Source organism: Ostrinia furnacalis, unplaced genomic scaffold (assembly GCF_004193835.3).
Source record: "Ostrinia furnacalis isolate ACB-3 unplaced genomic scaffold, ASM419383v2 OfSCF2576, whole genome shotgun sequence".
Lineage (NCBI taxonomy): Eukaryota > Metazoa > Arthropoda > Insecta > Lepidoptera > Crambidae > Ostrinia > Ostrinia furnacalis.
In genome coordinates, this window is record NW_021132815.1 from 358,603 (window position 1) to 382,799 (window position 24,197).

At 37.8% G+C, this 24,197-nt stretch overlaps 1 protein-coding gene across 1 annotated transcript in view; it reads left to right on the forward strand.

Annotated features, from left to right (window-relative positions):
• The window catches only part of Gad1 (glutamate decarboxylase), a 53,361-nt gene extending 33,979 nt beyond the window's left edge, over positions 1-19,382 (forward strand). The window contains exons 7-14 of the mRNA XM_028308977.1: positions 931-1,049; positions 1,974-2,114; positions 3,461-3,571; positions 5,105-5,172; positions 13,010-13,088; positions 17,260-17,409; positions 18,055-18,249; positions 18,835-19,382. Coding sequence (XP_028164778.1) covers positions 931-1,049; positions 1,974-2,114; positions 3,461-3,571; positions 5,105-5,172; positions 13,010-13,088; positions 17,260-17,409; positions 18,055-18,249; positions 18,835-19,017 — 1,046 coding nt within the window. The 3' untranslated portion in view covers positions 19,018-19,382. The remainder of the gene's footprint in view (positions 1-930; positions 1,050-1,973; positions 2,115-3,460; positions 3,572-5,104; positions 5,173-13,009; positions 13,089-17,259; positions 17,410-18,054; positions 18,250-18,834) is intronic.
• Positions 19,383-24,197: the final 4,815 nt, after the last annotated feature.

The following is a 24,197-nucleotide window of genomic DNA, read 5'->3' on the forward strand; positions in this document are numbered from 1 at the left end:
TGTGTATGAAGAATGTTGTACATCGGGAATGTGTCTTGAAAAATAAATAAATCGTATTATTAATTTAAGTAACTAATTTTATTATGCATCATACTTTTAACTTATCACTTCATTCAGAACTAGAAAACGATTCTAAGAATTCCACTTGCAATTTCTTGTTCTTCAATAGATGATCAAAATAAAGAGATAAAATCTTTTTCAATTTTCTTTACATGGTCATAACATTTTGACCATTCCCCTGCACCAATTTGTGAGATATACATGAAAACCCCGATAAAGCAGCTATTAAGAATAATATAAAAAAACATAACCCTCCTTGTGACGTAATTGGGAAATAAACTAAATGTATCAAAATATTTCAGTCCAACTTACTGTCAACTCGACGACGCGCTTTAGAATCAAAGATTGACTTTGAATTATGCCTTATTTTACAATTCACATTGAAAACAATATGACTTGCTTGAGCTTTTTCGATTTTTTCACAAAAATAACAAATAGTCAAGAAGAGATTACAAAATTTTTGCAGCGGCTGACAGATTTCATAATTTTCTTTGACAGGTGACAATTAAACCATAGACAATTGCCATATGAAAAACACACTTTTCCAATATTTTTGTTTGCCATGAGATTCTGGTACACCTATAATTATCAATCTATGCATGATATGCTGAACAAGCATAATAAGATACAATAGATAGGTAACTATTGAAGATTCAGAAACTGAGACTCGAGAGTAATTTCCTTATCATGGCAAAGCATCAGGGGGTGACTCAAGTCGCGCTGATTAGTACTCACTGGCGCATCTGCATGGCAAGTCTACGGTATAATCTCCCCAATCAATCTGTACAGCACGGTGCCTGTTGCTCTGATAATTAGGTCCTCCTGCAGTGGAGACTGCATGACCTGATGATGATGACGTTTTTCTTGCAGGTGGTTCCGTGTCAAACCTGTACGCGTTCCTGGCGGCGCGCCACCACAAGTTCCCGCAGTACAAGGAGAAGGGGCTCACCAGCATCCCTGGACACCTCGTCATGTTCACCTCGGACCAGGTGATTATTGCTACAGGAGGAAATTGTATCACTTATACTTTAGATCTTTGTGGGATATGTTATGAATGAAATGAAAGGAGCATGAAAATGGCTGGGTGGTGTAGGGAAATGAAACATTTTTTTTTTAAAGATTATTAGCAATGTGTATTGCACAAATTACTAATAGTCCCGTTAACCCCTCGTGTTAAGCTAAATAAATTTGTGTTACGAGTAGGCTCACCACAATTAAATAGTCGAGCGGCGGTGGGATTCGAACCCGCGTTCGACGGATCTCGAGTCGGCCACTCCGACCCCTTCACCGTTCGGCTTAATTGTTCAAGTTCTTTCAAGATGTCCGTGTGAGTTCACAGAAAAGTGCCAAGATTCTTCACTGAAACACAAGGAGGGCGGGGATCATTATTTAGTTCAAAGTTTGTACTTGGCACCGGCTAAACATGAAAACCGGAAAATCGATATTTCCAAACTATTACGAATGTTACTTTGTCTAGACTAGAAGACTAGATTAGAAGCCGACCAAACTATCGGTCGACTAAAAATCTATAGTCTGCGAGAAGTTTTAAACGTCCGAGCTCTGTCACGTTTGAATCTTTAGACTCGCAAACTACAGTACAGAATTTATATGGAAACGGCTGACACCAAATCAGTATCTGTGCGTTAATTGCCATGTACTGAGTGTCCTTACTATATTTCACCAATACTTATTGTTAAACTTGTGTTACTTATGGCTGCCGCGTGCGACACAAGCACAGCTTAGTGCAGCAGCCGCTAGAAGAACTGTTTGTAAACCTTTTGTTGGTAAATAAAATACTTTTTACTTTACATTACTTTACCTCCATATTGATACTGATTACCAGCCCAACTATCCTCCGACAAAAAAAATAGACTGCAGGGTTTCTTAGTCTAATCGCTCTGGTTTGTCCCCAGTGCCACTACTCCGTGAAGTCCTGCGCCTCGGTCTGCGGCCTCGGCACGGACTACTGCATCAGCGTGCCCTCGGACGAGCGCGGCCGCATGATACCCTCGGAGCTTGAACGGATGGTGCGCTACCACAAGGACCGCGGGAATGTGAGTGTGGAATGTAGTGTAGTGTAGTGTAGTGAAGAACGAAAGCATATGAAGCGTTGCGGCGCCGCACCGCTCGTGTGCCACAGATATTTCTAATGTATGTAAAATGACGTATCGACACTACTCCGGCGTCGCACCACCGCAACGCATCGTGTGCTTAGGCTTTAATGTTTGTGGGTTTAATTATATCTATCTCAATACTCAATACTCAATAGTTTATTGCTTCCATAATGTTTACAAAAGGTGTTATTGGTAAGGTAAGATACAATTATGGACCCTCTGATATAATTATCTGAAACCGGGTTTTGCGTGGTGCACCTGAAAAACCTATTAGAAACTTTTGTGCTTCCCTGTCTTATACCTTATCATCCACAATTCTATCCAACAGTAGAACTATGTGCTTGGCCGAGAGGGAATGTAGTCTTTTGGTCAATGGCTCAGCCAGCAGACGCAGAATTAATTCAGATTTCATATAACTCATGGTCGGTGCAACGAAAAAGTTGTAGAATGGCGACCACGGACTGGGAAGTGTCTGAATCTGGGCAGCGCAGGCAATACTGGAGATAAGATTCAAATTAAAAATTCAAAAAAATTATTTTGGAAACAAGAAAATTTGTACATGAAAAAGCGTGTACGATAATAGCCGCAATAGTTTCAGAGAACTGTGGTGCGACTACTAACGCCCACTTCCGTAAAAATATTCCATAAACATACTACTTTAGGCGTGCTGTTTGAATGTGTGTGATGTGTGTATGTGTGTGGTGTGTGTATGTGTGTGGTGTGTGTATGTGTGTGGTGTGTGTATTTGTGTGTTGTAAGAGTGTGTTGACTTTAAAAATATAGAACCCAAGTTACCCGTTTAAGAGATGGTGCGATAATTTGCCGAAACTGATCGGGGACTGGGATTCCTAGAGAGGCACTAGGCAGCCTGGCTTTCGCAGTTAAAGTGGAGCCGGACAACAAGGCGAATGTATGAGGCTGCCATTAGTGTATTAACAACCAGACAAGTTTTTCACGACTGGTCAGTTGTGACTGCTCTGAACTAGCTGTACATTTTCAGCTGCCTAGTGCGTGGCCTCTCTTAAGTTTAACCACACCAACGCGTGCAGATAGCCATCGCCGGCGCAATCACGGCGCGATCATAGGCCAATGACAGGTCGCGTGAACTGTCATGTTCAGCAGTATACTTCATTTCATTTGTTAAATCGGTTCTCATGGTGTATGACGTCGAACGTCGCACGTCGTTGAAGCATTAGACGATAAATAGGGATCATGGAAGAAGAGCTTTGTCCAGAAGTAGACTTCATTTCATTTGCTATCGGTTCTCATGGTATCTGACGTGGCAGGTGCCGTTCTTCGTGAACGCGACGTCGGGCACGACGGTGCTGGGTGCGTTCGACCCGCTCATGGACATCGCGGATATCTGCCAGAAGTACGACATGTGGATGCACGTCGATGTGAGTACCAAACACTTTTAAATAAACAAGTATAGAATTGAAATTGGGTAGTTAACACCAATAGCTGAAACCAGCGTCGTGGAAGAGTAAATACAAATCCCATCAAAAACATTACTTGTCAAAAAAACCAAGTCTCGCAACTCAGTTGTTCTACGGTAAAAAGTTGTGAGATCCATGTAATACCAAGTCCAGGCCAGGAAATCTTTAACGTTTTACATAAATATATTGATTTACACGTGTTTTCATGCGATGGCCAAGTCAATATATTTATGTAAAACGTTAAAGATTTCCTGGCCTGGACTTGGTATTACATGGATCTCACAACTTTTTACCGTAGAACAACTGAGTTGCGAGACTTGGTTTTTTTGACAAGTAATGTTTTTGATGGGATTTGTATTTACTCTTCCACGACGCTGGTTTCAGCTATTGGTGTTAACTACCCAATTTCAATTCTATACTTGTTTATTTAAAAGTGTTTGGTACTCACATCGACGTGCATCCACATGTCGTACTTCTGGCAGATATCCGCGATGTCCATGAGCGGGTCGAACGCACCCAGCACCGTCGTGCCCGACGTCGCGTTCACGAAGAACGGCACCTGCCACGTCAGATACCATGAGAACCGATAGCAAATGAAATGAAGTCTACTTCTGGACAAAGCTCTTCTTCCATGATCCCTATTTATCGTCTAATGCTTCAACGACGTGCGACGTTCGACGTCATACACCATGAGAACCGATTTAACAAATGAAATGAAGTATACTGCTGAACATGACAGTTCACGCGACCTGTCATTGGCCTATGATCGCGCCGTGATTGCGCCGGCGATGGCTATCTGCACGCGTTGGTGTGGTTAAACTTAAGAGAGGCCACGCACTAGGCAGCTGAAAATGTACANTTGGTGGTAGATGAGTAGGTCATAATATTCGTCGTGGTTGCGCCGAATTTTGTCAGTGAGTGCGTGCGCGCCGCATACGTATATTGGCGCGCTCACATACAAACCGCGCTCGGTGCGTTTCTATGAAGATGACCTGCTCATTTGTATTATTTACTCTGGTCGCGGCCTTCGTCACTGTGGGCCACATCTGCTGAGTCGGGTCCCTTTGCTCTTTCTTAATGTTTTACTGTATTTTTTTTCAATTGTCCTTTTTTGTGCGATGTTCGTTGCAATAAATGTTTCTTTAATTCCTTTTATAAATGTAAGACACAATAACTTTGTAAAAGCACTTCATTCTAGTCCAAAACCAAGTTTGATTTCGATTTGATTTTTAGTTTTGAAATAAAAAAAAAAGTTCGCGGTCTAGTGACGTCATCAGAAGTCATGCAAAATCTGAGACGATTACGTTTTATGTTGGACGTCCTATGGTTGAGATGATGATGATGATGATGTTTTTTGTATTTAATTTGTCTAGTGATGTTACCTAAAATAACTTCAAGTTACGTTTACACGGTTACGGGCACGTTTTAAGCCCTATCATATAATTCGAAAAAAAATGCAGATGTTGATGATAAACATTGTTGTTGTTCCACCAGGCCGCCTGGGGAGGTGGTCTGCTGTTCTCCAAGAAATACCGCCATCCCCGCCTCACTGGCATTGAGAGGTAAGTTGCAATAATGTATTCCTTCATTTATTTATTAATTTAGGTAACCCATGCCCGATCAGACTACATTTCATTTGTTTAACAATGTTTTTCTAGCAAAATGTCCTCCCTCTTCCCCAACCCGTCTGACCAGCGTGGGAAGTACATGCCAAATCCTTCATTAGCTTCTGGTAAATTAGAAATATACATTTATTACAATATGGACAGGGAGAGATGCGAGGTCCTGCAGTGGACTAAATGACCTGGTGATAATGATGGTGATGATTATAAGAATTTGGTATTGTTTCTGTTCCGTCATCGTAACTTTTCGTTTAATTTTCATAATAATCGCGGGTATCGATGTCTCTGCATAAGTATCAATGTAGTGACAAAACGCAGTCAAACTAGGCTGCTTATGCGCTCCGTCCTTCGAGTTGGAATTTTATTGACAACTTGAGGGCAGTCACGCTATGGAGGCCGCACCGGTCACATCGCCATCTTCTATTCGTATCCAACGGGCCCGTCGACGCGTGTGCTAGTCACCCTCCCATGTGATCTCAACTTACCTCATCATCTACACGCCCAAATGTGCTAGAAACCGAAGGAATTCCCAACTGCTGCTGCCCATACTCGAGGTGGAACTGTCAACGATCTGCTCAAGGTACGTGAGTGCATAGTATTTTGTCACTGCGTACTGCTCGTACAGAACATCGATCCCTTTTTACCGGCAAGCCTTCTACGGTTTGATCCAGGTGTAGCAGGAAGCCACCAATCGCCTTTTANCGCTTTGGAGGCCGCACCGGTCACATCGCCATCTTCTATTCGTATCCAACGGGCCCGTCGACGCGTGTGCTAGTCACCCTCCCATGTGATCTCAACTTACCTCATCATCTACACGCCCAAATGTGCTAGAAACCGAAGGAATTCCCAACTGCTGCTGCCCATACTCGAGGTGGAACTGTCAACGATCTGCTCAAGGTACGTGAGTGCATAGTATTTTGTCACTGCGTACTGCTCGTACAGAACATCGATCCCTTTTTACCGGCAAGCCTTCTACGGTTTGATCCAGGTGTAGCAGGAAGCCACCAATCGCCTTTTAATCGTGGTGCGTTTGCTACAGTTTCTGTTTCTGTATTGTTTCCACAAGGTGGACCGACGACCTGATAAAGGTAGCAGGAAGGCGCTGGGTGCAGCTTGCTACCAACCGTGCGATGTGGAAGTCATTGGGGGAGGCCTATGTTCAGCAGTGGACGTCCTATGGCTGAGATGATGATGATGATGGTTGTGTAAACACACCGTAGATTCATGTAGCTTTTTTCACGAAAAAAACAAATAAAAAACGAGCGAACAGTTACTTTAGCACCGAACTTCAGTGGATAGAAATGCATTAATAAAAGTAGACAATTTAAAACCACGGTTTGATCGGAATCCACTCGGTAATGCGGCGGGCGGGCTTTCGCGCATTAGTGCCATCAATCACGCGCAGATGGCGCTAAACGTGCGCCAATATGCGCGCCCGACCGGGTGACAAGCGGGCCAGGGCTGCCACTAACTATACTTACGAGCAAAAGTTTAATATGGAATCACCCTTGGTACTTACAAATAAACTCAGTAAAAACTCAGTAAAACTCATTTATTTCTGTAAGTAGGCTTTAAAAAAGCACTTTTACACGTCCCAGTATTAACCCTACCACTGCTTCAGGACAATAAATGGGCCAGTGCTGAGAAGAAGCAGCGCAAGAAACTCAGACACTATTAGTCAAATATTTGAAGTAAAAAAAAAGACAAGAGCCTTTAGATGTCTCATAATCGTTTTGCTCTGAGACCAATATTTGGCAAGTATAACCTTTAAACTGATGCCTTTTCAAATTTAATCTTCATAATTATGTGAATGACAATACAATTTTGAAGCCACGATAATGAAGGTGGAATAGCCGACTCGAGATCCGAGGAACGATGTTTCAAACCCCGCTGCCACCGGAATACTATGGTGCAACCACTCGTCACAAAAGCACATTTAGCTTACCACGACGCGAGGGATTTTTATGACTTACTAGCTTTTGCCCGCGGCTTCACCCGCATGAAATTTAGTTTATCACAGATCGTCATAAATTATAGCCTATATGTTAATCTGGGTTATAAACAATAATACTGTAAAGTTTGATCAAATTCCGTTCAGTAGTTTTTGCGTGAAAGAGTAACAAACCTCCAGACATCTAGACATCCAAACTTTCGCATTTATAATATTAGTAGGATGAATAAAAAAAATATAGAGATTATGAATAGTGATTCATAACTCACGTTTTTAGAAAAAATAAAAATGTATATACCAATACTTTCACAAAAGATATCAAATATCAATGCTTTGTAAATGACAAAGTAAAAATACTCAGTTGTAAAAATGAGAGCAACCCTAGAAAATCAAGGATTAAACATCGGCTACAAGAATCGTAGCGTCGTAGCACGTAGCAGCTCGCACGTCACTCAAGCGTCTACGATTAATTGCTACGAGCTACGCCGTAGCTGCTACATGCTTGACTGAACACGGCTTCAGTTATTTTTACCCGATCGTATTTAGAAATAAGAGGGAAATAAAAATAGTAACGTTTTATTAGCGCTGGTAGGGCAAAAAGATTATGAGATAATGTAAAAAACTTAAAGTTAAAGCCTTTAGCTCTAACTTTAAGTTTTTTTAATATGTATTAGTATTTTTTCTCTTTATCTATACCTACTAATATTATAAATGCGAAAGTAACTCTGTCTGTCTGTGTCGCTTTCATGCCTAAACCACTAAACCAATTTTGATGTTTGGCATAGAGATATAATAGTCTAAGATCCCGCTATACAACGACCTTCACCGAGATGCTTATTTGATGAAACATATTTTATATTCAATTTAACATGTCAATAATTATATTGCTTAAGGGTTGCCTAATAAATTTCAGTCCAGGATATGATTAATTAATCATTAAAAAAAGTTTTATTTTTAAATATTTCATCGGTTTGATTATTAAACAAACTCCATACCAATCGAAAGTATGAAGCCCATAGAATATGCAAACGTTAGGTTGCCTATTCTTTTCCAGTCATAACTCTCGGGTTGCCAGGTATAAACAGGTAAATTGATAGAGCATTTTGCATCGGTCTGATAATTTAATCAAATATAAATGAAAATAAAGATTATTTCATTATGAACACGGTGGTATAGGGTTGCCTGCGAAAAATCAGTCCTGAATGACGGTTGTCGAATTTTGTAAAGTGAAATTAAAACTGAAAGGTGACATTTTTCGAGTAGTTGGCAACATTTGGGAAAGACGAGTTGTATGAGGCGTTTGTGTGTCTTGTCAAGAGGTGTCGCTTGGGTGAAGAAATTTCTCCAGTGTTGCCATGCTTTCGGAGATTTGGTCCAAAAATGTCGAAAGTGGAAATAACGACTTCCGGTCAAAAATTTGGATGACGCCTCCTGCAAAAGGGTCGTACAAATGACATTTGACCATTTTCATCTCGATCACCTGGCAACACTTGCAGCTATGGGGAAAAGTATTTTTTTTCGACATGGGTGTCTTTAAAGTTAAGGACGGACAGAAGGAGATATGGCAGAAAAAATCCAAAAATGGGGTTTGGTCGGTTATACGACCCAAATTATGGGAAAAATCCGAAAATTCAGAAAATCAAGATGGCGACCGAGTGAGCGGCCATTTTGTAAAAAGTTTCAGATTTCTGATTTTTCAAATGCATTTTTTGGGCAGTTGGCAACATTTGGGAAACTCGAGTTGTATAGAGCGATTACGTAGTTTGCTAAGGAGTATCGTTTGGAAAAACAACATTTTCCAGTGTTGCCATACTTTGAAAGATTTGGTCAAAACATGTAAAAAATGGAAATAACGACTTTTGGTCCAAAATTTGGATGACGCCTCCTGCAAATAGGTCAAACTAATGACATTTGACTATTTTTATCTCGATTACCTGGCAACACTGGCAGTTACGGGGCCACAAAATTTTGGGACTTGGGTGGTTTTAAGGAATTGTTTCACGGGATTGGTTTAAGTTAGAAAAAAAGTAAAAATGGGTTTCGGCGCGGAAAATGGTCTAGATTAAGCGAAAAATGCAATAAGTATGGCAACACTGGAAAATGTTGTTTTTCCAAACGATACTCCTTAGCAAACTACGTAATCGCTCTATACAACTCGAGTTTCCCAAATGTTGCCAACTGCCCAAAAAATGCATTTGAAAAATCAGAAATCTGAAACTTTTTACAAAATGGCCGCTCACTCGGTCGCCATCTTGATTTTCTGAATTTTCGGATTTTTCCCATAATTTGGGTCGTATAACCGACCAAACCCCATTTTTGGATTTTTTCTGCCATATCTCCTTCTGTCCGTCCTTAACTTTAAAGACACCCATGTCGAAAAAAAATACTTTTCCCCATAGCTGCAAGTGTTGCCAGGTGATCGAGATGAAAATGGTCAAATGTCATTTGTACGACCCTTTTGCAGGAGGCGTCATCCAAATTTTTGACCGGAAGTCGTTATTTCCACTTTCGACATTTTTGGACCAAATCTCCGAAAGCATGGCAACACTGGAGAAATTTCTTCACCCAAGCGACACCTCTTGACAAGACACACAAACGCCTCATACAACTCGTCTTTCCCAAATGTTGCCAACTACTCGAAAAATGTCACCTTTCAGTTTTAATTTCACTTTACAAAATTCGACAACCGTCATTCAGGACTGATTTTTCGCAGGCAACCCTATACCACCGTGTTCATAATGAAATAATCTTTATTTTCATTTATATTTGATTAAATTATCAGACCGATGCAAAATGCTCTATCAATTTACCTGTTTATACCTGGCAACCCGAGAGTTATGACTGGAAAAGAATAGGCAACCTAACGTTTGCATATTCTATGGGCTTCATACTTTCGATTGGTATGGAGTTTGTTTAATAATCAAACCGATGAAATATTTAAAAATAAAACTTTTTTTAATGATTAATTAATCATATCCTGGACTGAAATTTATTAGGCAACCCTTAAGCAATATAATTATTGACATGTTAAATTGAATATAAAATATGTTTCATCAAATAAGCATCTCGGTGAAGGTCGTTGTATAGCGGGATCTTATACTATAACGTTTTTCTGTCACAGACAAAATTCCACGCGGGCGAAGCCGCGGGCGGAAAGCTAGTTTTGACTATTTGTAGAAAGAAACTTTATTAAACTTTCACTTTGATTATTTTAATGCAAATTTTTGTAGCTTTTGCGACTTGTAAATGTGTCGGTTACATAAATTTCGTTTTCACGAAACAATAAAAGCTTAGGTTCTTCTGGAATTGAAAACTGAGATATGATGTCACACTAGCCGTTCGAAGTACGCCTAATTTCACTATCGTATTTATTATACATAATTATAACTAAATTTTTGACAAACGTCAAAAATCTGTATACAAAAACACCGGTTATCGTTATTGTTACTGTTAAAGTTAGGTGGTGCAACTCAGCCATAATGTTTATTTGTATGAAACGCCGTCTCATACAAATTCTACTCGATTATATTCAAGGAGGTTTTATATGCAAAAAAATATCGAATTATTTTGACTTACATACTCAATCAGCACTCTTGATTTGTAAATAAGACATGTCCCAAATCCAGTCGCCCGTATCTTCCTCAAGCGGTCCTCATTAAGCACTCTCAAGCACTCCGCTGTCACTCACAGCCCTCCCTGATTAATTGCCCCCTCCGGATAAAAAACAAAAACGCAACATTCCCGAGCTCTCGGACCATCCATCAAAAGGATTTAAAGCGGCTGCTTTTACACCGAACTGTAACGCAATCTATATACTTACACGTGTGTATATTACTATCATTAATTCAAAATCAAAATCAAAATCAAAATAAAAAAAAATCAAAATCAAAAATATTTATTCAGTTTAGACCACAAGTGGCACTTAAGATCGTCAAAATATAGTAAAAAGCAAAGGGGCACTTTACATGTCTCCTTATCTTTTGGGCCCTACCAGCGCTTCGAGACAAACATATTATGGCAAGTATTACGGTGAGAAATCATTCAATAATGTCATTACGATTGGAATGAAGGAATGATTCATTTCAAAGGAAGGAAGGACAGTAATATTGATGTCATTATGAGTGTTAGGCACCAGTCTCACACAAAAATGTTAAGTACCTACGAAGCATACAACATAGGTACCTACTGTAAGAACTAGTTAGTACCTAATAATAACATAAGTTTGAAAGAGTTTTTTTATTTTTTTTATTACTTACTAGCTGACCGGGCGAACTCTATTCCGCCTTAAAGGCAATAAATAAGTCATCGCAATTTTTCCTTATTTGCTCACCGTTTAGACCTACCCTGGACTAGACAAACATTTTAAAACCAAAATCAGCTCAATCGGCCCAGCTGTTCTCGAGTTTTAATCAGACTAACGAACAGCAATTCATTTTTATTTATATAGAAGATAGATTATGACTGTTAGTTTCGGGTGCGCATTGAAAAGGTTCGTCAGTTTTCAAATTGATTCCTTCAACGAATCGCGAGCACATATTACCTTTTGAAACTATGTTACAGAATAATCTCGAGTTAGAGAAAATAATCTTTAACTGTTCGTCAGTAAAGTTCAAAATTATCCAGATCAAAGTTGTTTGACGATTTATCTTGTCAAGAAGATTATTATGATTGATAAACTAAAACCTTCTTGTTGGTTCAACCTGCCATTATTGTTTCTATTAAATAAAAAAAAAAACTATTGTCAATTGGTCAATATCATCATTGCATTGCACTGATGGGATAGAAAAATAAACAAGCAAAACCTCATTTGTTAGCAAACGTCATATTTATTTAAATGTTAGCAGCACTGTTTCTTGCACTGTTATGTTGGCAGGTTTGACTTTTACAGTACCTAGTGCAAGCGAAAACCGACACTAAGGTGACGAACCTTTTCATTCTGCGACTGTACATAGCTACATATTTATTGTGTACATTAATGATTGTGGAAAATAGTAAAACAATCCATTTGTTACCATTCATTGCAGTCAAATTCCCAACGAACATTATTATTGCAATTTTTTCTCAATTAATTTCGTTCGGTGTAACGCCCAGCCTTAAACCGATCAACCCCAGCCTTTAAAGGGGATCAGGGTTCGCATCCCGGCTGAGTCAACAGCTGATAGTTCTCTCCAATATTTGCACCCTTCTGCGGGAGTTGATAACCAACTAATATGCATTTTAACTTGTTTGTTATAACAGAAGGTAATTTAAATAAACGGATTTGTCTCTAGTGTTAATTGTTTTTAATGTTTACTTAAAATCAAGAGCGAGGTTTGAGTATGCAAATTGTATTTGCAAAAGCTTTGGTTTGTTAAAAATCGCTCTGTGTAGGTCTTTCGAAAAGAAGTTTCGTATTTTACTGGTACCTACACATATTCCCGTTAACTTCTTCACATAAGATAATGTTAGGAATGGTTGCACGTCAATAATCCAGCGGTAGACGGAAATCGAACTAGCGACTTGTCGTTTTGGTAGTTGAATGAAATCGTTGTGAGTCAACTGGGTGACTATTTTCTTCCGCCACTTCTTCTCAGCACCAGCCCATAATATGTTGTCCCGAAATGGTGGTAAGACAAGCCGTATTTGGGACGCGTATAAGCGCCCTGAAAAAGAAAGTTTTGATTTGATTTGATATACTGAAGAAGTATTGTAATTTCTTCAAAACGATTTTGTTGTTCAACAATCGTATATTAAGTAGACCTAGGTAGTATTTTAGAACTAAATGCTATACAGGATGAGTGTTATAATGCGTCTGTACAATACTTACAATTTACTTTTCTCCCACAGGGCCGACTCCGTGACTTGGAACCCTCACAAGCTGATGGGCACCCTGCTGCAGTGCTCCACTGTGCACTTCAAGTACGAGGTGAGTCAATAGCCTGCAAATAAAGAATTATGTCGATTAAGTTCGACAGTTAGAAGTTAGCCAGTTCCTCTGTGGTTGAGGATTTTCAGGTGAAGCCAGCTTCCACCTTAAAGATAAAGATATTTTTATTTATCAGAACATGTGTGGATAATATTGCAATACAGAAATATATTTTTGGTGTTAGTAGGTTTTGTTAGTATCAACATGTCTTACCAATATTCGGCGTGTATAAATTATAATTAGTCTGTTTTTACAAGTCAATACAGCGAAGTCAAAATTATATAATATTCAACCTTTGACCTGATCATCACTTTCCATCAGTAAGATGCAGGCCAAGAGCTTTCTCGTTGTTGATAAAAAAGTCTTTGGTTTTGTTAAGCGTAAGTTAAAAAGGTTCAAGAAAGATAGTGAGTAGTCAACAAAACAAGAACTGGGAGTCTTAGATCGGGATCGGTCGATGGAAAATTTAAGGAGACCTTTTGCCCATCAGTGGAATGGTAGGTATGTTAATAAAGGAAAGAAACTGTTACGTTCAGAAATAAAATTTTAGATACTTTTGAAGCTATCTGGTGTTATGTAAGTTCCACCGTTTTACACTTTAAAAAGTCCAAAAAAATATCATTTTAGAGGATTTTGACTGAGTCTATGCTTGGCAATTTTTTGTTATTTGATTTCTCAATCAGATCAAACCAAAACTGCCCCTTAGTGTCCCCTCTAATGCCTCCTATAATTAGCTTCATAATCACGCAATCAATTATACGCAGAAGCCATTAAGTGCAGGGTAGACTCGTAAACGATGTCTGTGGATAAAAGCTTTTGTCTACTTCGTTGTTAGGCCATTTAATAGGTACCTGTTTGTTAATTTGAAAGAAATAAAATATATTTATTTAGTATCAATTTCTCCTTATACCCCACGAATAGACTCACATGCATACTCCTACCTGTGCTCCTACTTCGAACTCCTCCTATGTTCTTCTGATTAATTTCGTTGCGGGTCCAATGACCGTTTAACTTTTCCCAGACAAACTTGACCTTCACTGGTTGTGTTTTTATTGGCGGTCAAGCTGTAGATCCTGGCTACACAGGAGTTGAAGCGAGAGGTGGGAATAGTCCTGTATGCATACTACTAGCTCACATCAATATTTATAAGACTATGTATTTTATGAAGACTGTAAATCCTTGAAAAAGAGGCTGACAATAGTGACTGAGTTTCTTGCGCTGCTTCTTGCAGCAGTGGTAGAGTTAATACTGGAACGAGTAAGTGCTTTTTAAAAGCCTACTTGTAGAAACAAAATTTATAAAAAAAAAGAATTTTTAAAAAGCATTCGATGCAAGAAATGTTCATAAAAATACTTGCTGAGCAAAGCGTAGCAGAAAACAAATAATAAAAATTGCAATAAGAAATTGTTATTTCAAATTAGTTCCCAATTTTCCAATAGAAAAGTTTCACCAAAAAACTTACACTCAAAAAAGAGCAATCAAAGCTGAAATTTAAAACGTATTCCTTTGGGATTAAGGCTCTAAATGCGAGTAGATGTCAACGGAGGAGAGGAGGGCAAATTGGCAACATATGCTGGCAAGTGTCGGCGAAGGAATTTAATTAAACATGGCACGTGCCGCCGCTGGATAGGGCGGGGAGAAGGGGATATCGATAAACTATTTTTAGGCCTGATTTCGAGAAAGATGGCAAGCGTAGGACATCCACCCACAAGGTGGACACATGGCCTCTTAAAGGTAGCAGGAAGGCGCTTTATGCAGGCTGCTGCCATGCCAATCGGTCAATCTGGAAATAATTAGGGAAGGACAGTATATCCTGTGGCTGAAAAATGATGGTGACGATGATGAAACTGTTTGTAAACAGTTCATAATAATATTTAAGCGCCTGATAACTTCACGATCGTTTTTTCGGAAACTGCAGATTGGAAACTCAGTAAATAACGTGAAAGTGTGTCTGAAACTTTTTCGCTGCTTATCACTGGCCCACGTAATTTTCACAAAGTATTTGAAGGGTTAATGTTATGTTAATGATATCGCAGTTTTAAAATCACATCGCAGCAAAATAATGATCAAGTACTACGCGCGCTACTGATGGATCAATGCACAGCCTAAACCGCTGATCGTAAAGACCTGAAACTTGGACGGTATGTTCTTTATATGACGTAAGCATCTGATAAGAAAGGATTTTCCAAAATTCTACCCCTAAGGAGGTAAAAAGGAGGGGCAAAGTTTGTATGAAATAACGAGATTCCTTCGTCCAATCTACTTAAAATTTTGCATAAGCATTCTATAACAGAATTAATGGAAGACGTGTTTCGTATTTTAGTGAAATGCACCCCCTAACTATGTTAAAAAGGGGTAGAAAGTTATTTTAGTGGTGATTTGCTTCAAAGTTGATATTAATTACTCATTAGTGCATTTTTTACAATCATGACGTCATGTTAACGACTACCATACTCTAGGGGCCTCCACTTAACCTCGGAGTGGGTGCCCGCTGCGTGCGCTCGCCCAACAATGCATAGTAATGCATGAAAGTCATGCCGCGGGCACCTGCTTGCGCTGTATACATAAACTCATTTTCGCGCGAGAGTTTTGGCGGAGGCCCTTGAGGTAGTGGGAGTAGTCTTGAGGAAAAGCTCCTTCTCCCACGGCCAGTGGCATGCTGGAAGCTTGGTGATTCTAGCACCCGTAGGAAAATATAAAAAAAAAGTTTACCAATAATACTGCGGTAGGTGTAGTTTTCGATTTTGTTCACCGGATCAAAGGCCGAGCTGCATATTCATAAAATATAAGAAAAAAATATTTTCATGTTTATTTAACCTGATTTTTATATTTTAAAAGTATTCAAACATTTAGATAATAACGTTAAAACATTTAAAAATAATCGTATGAGAACGTTTTCGACTTCTCCACGGACGAAGTCGCGGGCAAAAGCTATTTGTAAAATAATTAGACTAAATTAATAAAAGTGCCTACCCAAAGTCATTATTCCACGCGGACGAAGTCGCGGGCACAGCTAGTTTATTAATAACAGGCACAGATAAAGAGAAAAATACATTTAATTTTGATAAAACTTGTATTTTACTTTATTGTCAAGTTGCTGATTTGGCAGAAAGTTTTTATAAAACAACTTCTTTCATCTATCAAAATGTAAGGAATAAATTACAATATCGGTATCTCCCAATTTTTCCCCACTCTACCGGAAAAGTTTGGCGCGGGGGCGGAGTCACACGATTTATTACTTAGCATATTGAGTTGGCGTTTACAACCGCTAATCCATTCAATTATCCACACCCTTAAGCCATACACTTAAGGTTGAATATCGCTCTTGAAATCTTAAGTTGTATCCACTTAATGCTTAGGGAAGAAGGTCGATTTTCGCCTGAAGCTGTGAAGGTATGTTAAGTAGTTGGGGGAGCGTGTAATACAAAGTTATGCGGGTAGGATATGTCGGAATGTTTGTAGGAAGAGGATAGAATTCTATTGACTACCCCCCAGTTGAGGTGTGACGTCACCCTATCTATTAAAACGTGCCATTTCAAATGATTTGGCAGCAACATGCGACATAGTCTCAAATAGTGCAGGATTGTGAAAAGGCAAAAATCTTAATGTATAAAGAGCAGAAGAAGCTCTTCCAATTATGATATTTGCCTTTGATAGGCAATGATGTGATTATTATTATACACATGCATGATATTTTTTATTTATGTTGATATACAAGACCTTAAAAAGAAGTTAAGCAGCTATCATGAAATGGAGTTTAACTGCCACTAGTTTCGATCTATTGTTATGATCGATTCGCGTTCTTTGGTAGATTAAAATTTGCGATCGCTTTACGAAACGGTGAAAAAAAATGTCGGGAGCATTATTTATCTTCGTTCTCTCTATGAGCTTATGATGATTTTGTGTTACAATTTGTTACGTTTGTGATCATAGGTTTCTTCTGCCTTGAAGCATACAAGTACATTGATATTATTACTCTTTATTGCACACCACAAAATCAATGAAAGAAAAGAAAGTGTGTTATTGCTAGAAAAAACTATCTTTTCTGAAAACCCTGAGAGCACAGTTTTAAGCTTACAGAATATTTTTACTCAAGACTTTTTACAATTATGTTCCCAGCCTACCTTACAGAATTGGCTGTACTGTACTCACGACTTGACCTTGTTCCCAGGGCATCTTACTGAGCTGCAACGCCATGTCTGCTGAATACCTGTTCATGACGGACAAGATCTATGACCCTCGCTACGACACTGGAGACAAGGTCATCCAGTGCGGCCGTCACAACGACATCTTCAAGCTGTGGCTGCAGTGGAGAGGCAAGGTGAGCTAATATAGGCTGTAAAGGCTTCATTTTAAGGCTCGGAGTCACGCAGCATGCTATTATAGGAACAAGAATGCCAAAATAACACCTCCAGGATTTAGAAAAAGCAAGGAATGGGAACATGTTGCTGGGAGTTACAATATAAGGCTCAATTTTGCTGTTGCTTGTGTTGATGGCATCTTAAGCTTTAGCTGCAGTGAATGATCAAGGTTATAGGCGCTTTAAGATTTTAAAAAGATTCAGTTTCACTGATATTATGGCTACAAGAGAGCTATAACCGCATTTTCACTTTTTCCTAGGTTTTGATGACTCCAAACACATTCTTAGTCACAGCTAAAACCCCCTTCCCCTTGCTAACCTTTTCTAAAAGTAAGTTCATGACCAGTATTATAACCAGAAAGCCAATGACGACGTTCGGTATTTTTCAGGCAATCGTGCGCTCATGACTAACTTACGATTTGCGTGAAGTTCTGTGCTTTTCCTGTTGCAGTTAATAATATCCAGCTTAATAAAGCACGAAATTCCTTATTGCACAAAAAGTGCCTCCCTTATTCATTTACACTCTCTTTATTGTTTTTGGACGTGAAACAATAAGCTTCAAAACACTATAATAACTGCCTGTTCAAAGACCCACCTCGTTCCCAGGGCACCTCCGGCTTCGAACGCCTCATGGATCGCATCATGGAGCTGGCGGAGTACATGGTGCGCCGGATCAAGGAGCAGCCGGACCGCTTCCACCTCATCCTGGAGCCCGAGATGGTCAACGTGTCCTTCTGGTACCTGCCGAAGCAGCTACGTGGCATCCCTCATGATAAGAACAAGGAAATCCTTTTGGGGAAGGTAATGGAATGGACATCAGTTTGTTTCAGCGAATGACCACTGCTGGACAAAGGCCTCCCCCAATGATTTATTAGGACATAATACAACCAAACTACTCAGAAAATTCGTTGCACCAGGTGATGATTAATGTACGAAGAAGTAGTTTTTCAACACTTCGCTCACCCAGTGAAAGGTCGTGGATTCAATTCCCACCTAAAGCAATCGATTATTAATTTTCAGGTTTTTAGAAAGTTAAAATCTTATTAACTGGGGAAGTAAATTGGTTCAGAGGAATCCACATTATTGCGGCTTTTGGTTTGCCTTAAATTTTTCTCCTGATCAAACTGTTTACACGGTTTGAATTTTTATAGCAATCTTGCAACGCTGACTTGACTATTAGGTGAATTAAGATCACGATACTGCCTTCCAGAAGTCCAGAAGGTTTAAGGACCGGTCGTTATGGAAATCCTTGGGGGAGGGCTTTGTCCAGCAGTGGACGTCATATGGCTGAAACGAACGACGAACGAACTGCCTTAGGACAATGCCACTCCCATCTGTGTGGTAGCTTTCTTCCAGCTGTCAATCTAAAGCTTCTACCCTTCACAGGTGTGCGCCAAGCTCAAAGGTAAGATGATGCAGGCCGGCACCATCATGGTGGGCTACCAGCCCGACGACCGCCGTCCGAACTTCTTCCGGAACATCATATCCTCGGCCGCCGTCACTGAGAAGGACGTGGACTTCCTGCTGTCCGAGATGGACAGGCTCGGACAGGACATCGTGGTGGATTAAGCAGTTTGAGGTGGTTACGTGGCGTGGTGTTGGGGTTTGAGATTTGAGATAAAAAAGTAAAAGTAAGTATTTTATTTGCCAACAAAAGGATTACAAAATTAGTCTATTTTTCAGGCGGCTGCTGCACTAAGCTGTGCTTGTGTCGCGGCAGCCAATGTATAGGATGCAGGTGTAAGATGCAGGAAAAGTTTAGCCCTTCAAGTACCGAATAGAAAATAATTGTTACCGCGGTCTCATGCGAACACTTAGGTTGCACGAGATATAAAAATTCTAATGGTTTGAGGCGGTAGCTTAGAGCCATGAGCAAGTAAATTTTACTTCTTCCGATTTGATTTTAAAGTTTAATCAACTTAACTGGATGTAGGAGTAGGAGTATCTTAAGGTTCGGCCAAACCAACGCGATCACTCGCGATCAGCCGGCGTGCAGCGATGGCGATCAACGTATTTTAGTCTGGTCGCCATCGCTATACGCCGGCTGATCGCGTGTGATCGCGTTGGTTTGGCCGAACCTTTAGTTAAATTAAAATTTGGAAATCATTCGTTGGCGAAAAGCAAAGAAATGAAATAGGCGCTCAGCGTATTGTTTCTTATTTTCCTTTCTAGTAAAGTATTTCAAAAGATTTTTCACACTCTTCTCCAAGTCATTCGGTACTCTCTTTAGGTACTTATTTGATGCATAGTTTTTCTTCTCTATGATGCAGAGATTTAATTAGAAAAAGTTATTTATTGACGTCATAAAAATATAATATGAGGACCCCAATATTGCGTCACGGTTCTCTAATTTGGACTTTAACTGTATTGTAGCAGTAGATTTGTATAAAATAGACTTTTTTTAAAGAATGCCTGAGCCTGAATGTTGATGTTACAATAACTATAGCAATTACTTCCATGTTTCTTGATAGTTTGTCATCTTCCAGTTTCAAATGTAATGAATGAGCGAGTGCGAGGTTCCTGTGTCTATTCATTGTAGTAATCAATTATAATAGAAGACCGAAGTCCTTTGTGAAGGCCTAAAATTAAAACTTTTGATTCTAGATCTATGGGAAGTACCTACCCTATAGGTTTGTATGTCCTTGGGAAAAAATAAGGCTCCAATGGCCGTATCCTTAGACTTAGAAGCGTGATGTTTTCAAAGCTTCAAGAGACTAATTATACCTACTTAAATATTTCATGTAAATTTTAACTTGGTACCTCCACGCATTCCTTCGTCTTCTTTTTATTTTGTTTATGGCCAGTACCTCTAGCATGAACAACTTTCGTCTTCGAATCGTTTGCGTATTCGACAAAATTCGATACTCAACCTTCGAATTAAACGATAACGTGACATTTTTGATTCTCAAAATAAATTTCGTGCTACCATTTCTAATACTAAGTTCACTTTACGACACGTTCACAAGGGCGGTGTTGTAAGTTTTCGTACTGAATCTTTTGATGGTAATTCGAATACCAACTCGAACGTTTTTCCTGCTAGCCGTACGGGTCTGGAATATTACGGCCCACAGAGTGACCTCTCCAATGAATTTCGAGAAAAAAGCGTCGACATTTTGACTGACGGACAACAAGGTGTTCCTTTACGTTTAAACCGTTATGGTTTCCATTTTTCCCTTTTGACGTTTGGAACCCTAAAAACTAAGTTAACTTCTAAATTGAATTTTTATTTGTGTTCATGAAATAGGCCTTTACAAAGTGCTCAGGTATTTTAAATAGGTGTTAATATTAAATCACATTTAATGGAAAGAAAACATGGAAGTCTTACAAATAGAGGAAAACATAGTCACAAATGTATGATGTGGATGGAATTGAGTAAACTAAGAAACGCCTAGAACATCTAAATAAATGTATGTATCTATTTACTTAACGTGCAACGAGTAGAGATATATTTTTATTGCATTTTATTACAGCTTTTATCGAATTATTTATAAAGCAAAAACCCTATAATTATATTCTTTAAGAACTATTGTGATTGTCTTCCCAAGCGCTTCCAAAATTTGGCATACACATAAATGTGTATATAAATTACATATACATTATTAAAACTGTCTATGTTATATTATATAAAATCTGTTACGGTTGTTGTTGTTCTGTAGGATATAAATGTGGGTAGTGTGGAGTGTTACATTGAAAATATATTTTCTTGAATTCATTTGTCAAATAAGAATAATATTGTAGTTTGCAAAACGCTCTCTTTCTCTTTAATAGTGGAACAAGTACTTCTGCGTATGATAAATAGACCCCTTAAAACACTGAGCGCCATCTAGTGAACAACATCTGTAGGGTTACACTTTAACGATATGATTATATTATTTTATTTGACAAATGAAAGGTATTTACTTATATAGTGTAATTTTAATCTGACATTTCATGAAGTATTAATGAATGCGCTAATCCAAATAGGCCTAAGACTCGCTAGTCAAGTAGAAGCCAATAAAAAAGTTATATAAATATAATATTATATTATATTATTTAGTAACGCATTAGCTTTCAACTGCCATTAAATATATTTGTAAGAAAAATTTGGTGTTAAAATTCTAAAGCCGTAATTATTGAGATTATATTCTTGCGCAAAGCAGTCATATTATATTTTTTTTTAGTCGGAATGGAAAGAGAATTAAGATCTTTACACGAGTATAATTTATATTTAAATTATATAAAAACTTAATACCTTGTACCTACTTTTCTTTGTAATCAAATTTTGTGATAAAAGAACCTAGATTTTGAGGTTTTCAAATGTTTCATGATTTTAATAGTTTATGTATTATTCGCTTAAAGCTTGTATGTGAATGTCTAAAGAATATAAACGCATAGCGTTAAGTATATTATATTATTGTATGTACTTATATCTAGGTATAAATAAGAAGTGCCCAGTTTTCCAAAACTTGCATCAATAGCATTCTGATGATGATAGTTGATATAAATTCTCAGTTATGATAACACCTCTTTGCCCTCACTGCTACTCTTGAATGTTACTATCCCATAGTTATATTAAAGTTCAATAATTTATTTGCAAAAATAAAGAAATTAAAATATTCTTAGTAAATCTACAATTTATTAATTTTATACAACGTGTCCCAAAATTCAAGGATAAGCCGGCGCCGCAGGGTGGACCTAGACATGACTGCTTTAGGAAAAATAAGAAAAAAATTCTATCTCAATTATTTTTTAAGTTACACAATAAATTATGAAATTCGTCGAAAATTGACACCCCTTATGATATTTTACATTACCACGACTACAATTTTTCAAATAGTTCAGTTTTTTTGTTTGTATCGGCAACTTAAGTAGTGCTGCTGTCCACCCCAATTCTTAAAACCCTCAGAATCCTTGCAGTTTTTACACAAAAGTTAATCAAAATATGATATTTCCTTAAAATTTTGAACGATTTTTACTTACACTCCACTTTGACTCGTCGTTTTGTATAAAAACAGTATGAACACTACTGCGGCAAGTTTTTCATAAAGTTGACGCAACTGTCCAAGATTCCGAAATGGTATAATACATTAAGAAAACTAGTCGCAAAAAGATATGCGTACCATTTTTACAAGCACTTCGCTTGTTAGTTAGTATGGGATAAATCTTTCAACTGAATTTAAAACCAGTTCTCCTTAACCAATTGAGCTGAAATTTGGTATACTTGTGTAAGTACGATGACAATGCAATATTATGGTACCATTGAGCTGGATGGAGTATGTTTATCTCATACTAACTTACAAGCGAAATGCTTGTAAAAATGGTACGCATATCTTTTTTGCGACTAATTTTCTTAGAGTATTATACCATTTCGGAATCTTGGATAGTTGCGTCAACTTTATAAAAAACTTGCCGCAGTAGTGTTCATACTGTTTTTTTACAAAACGACGAGTCAAAGTGGAGTGTAAGTAAAAATCGTTCAAAATTTTAAGGAAATATCATATTTTGATTAACTTTTGTGTAAAAATTGCAAGGATTCTGAGGGTTTTAAGAATTGGGGTGGACAGCAGCACTACTTAAGTTGCCGATACAAACAAATAAAACTGAACTATTTGAAAAATTGTAGTCGTGGTAATGTAAAATATCATAAGGGGTGTCAATTTTCGACGAATTTCATAATTTATTGTGTAACTTAAAAAATAATTGAGATAGATATTTTTTCTTATTTTTCCTAAAGCAGTTATGACTATGTCCACCCTGCGGCGCCGGCTTATCCTTGAATTTTGGGACACGTTGTATATCCGTTTAATACTTATACGATTTGTGTAAAAAATATAATCTTATGTATCTTCTCTTTAAAATTTTTTGGACAATATGTAAACATTGGATTATTGTAGGCACTTCACAAACGTAAGAATTAAGATTTTAGGTATATCAGTCGCATAATATATGACATATCTCCCATTTTGCCAATTATATATTTTATAAAATATGTTAATGACGAGGTATTCATAAAAATGCTTTATTTATGTAATTATTTACAATTAAAAATATTTTATTTTTATATTAACGTTTGTTAAGTTAATGAACTTTTATATATTATATTATTTTAGTCTCATTAAATAGTGAGATATCATAACTGATTAAAATATTAGGCAAATATAGTGTATGTATGCAATAAGTAGGTAAGTAAATAAATTTTTCAATATTTTTAATTCTAAAAACTATCCAGTTATTTAACTTTTTAAGAAATTTTTTTCTATACACATAGTAAAAATGTTAAATGAGATTTCAAATATTTTATATTGCACTTTACGGCATTTAAAAACGCGCAACTTTTATGTTCTTTGAATTCGAGGCATATTGTGTTGAATTTACGTTTTACATATTCAACTTATTAAATATTTAATGTCTTCCATTAAGATAAGCTAAGTTGTAAATTAATGAAATGTGACAATGACAATAGCACAAGTAGATTTAGGATTAAATAAATGTCTAGGTATATAATTTATGTGTGTAAAAGTTATGAGTATAGTGAAATCTTTATTCTTCGAAGTTTTTTTGCATGTGAATGAGTATTAATTTGTTTTGTGGCGCCATCTATTGAATAAATGAAATATTGTTTTTTGTGTAATTCGGGAACCAAATTCAAGCTATTAACTTTTCGAGGGTTATTAAATTTGTACAAAATTGATGCTCATTTATCTAAAATAAGTTGTAAGTCCTTTATATTTTTTATATCTGCTCAATGTTATTAGTTTGTGGTGAGTCGC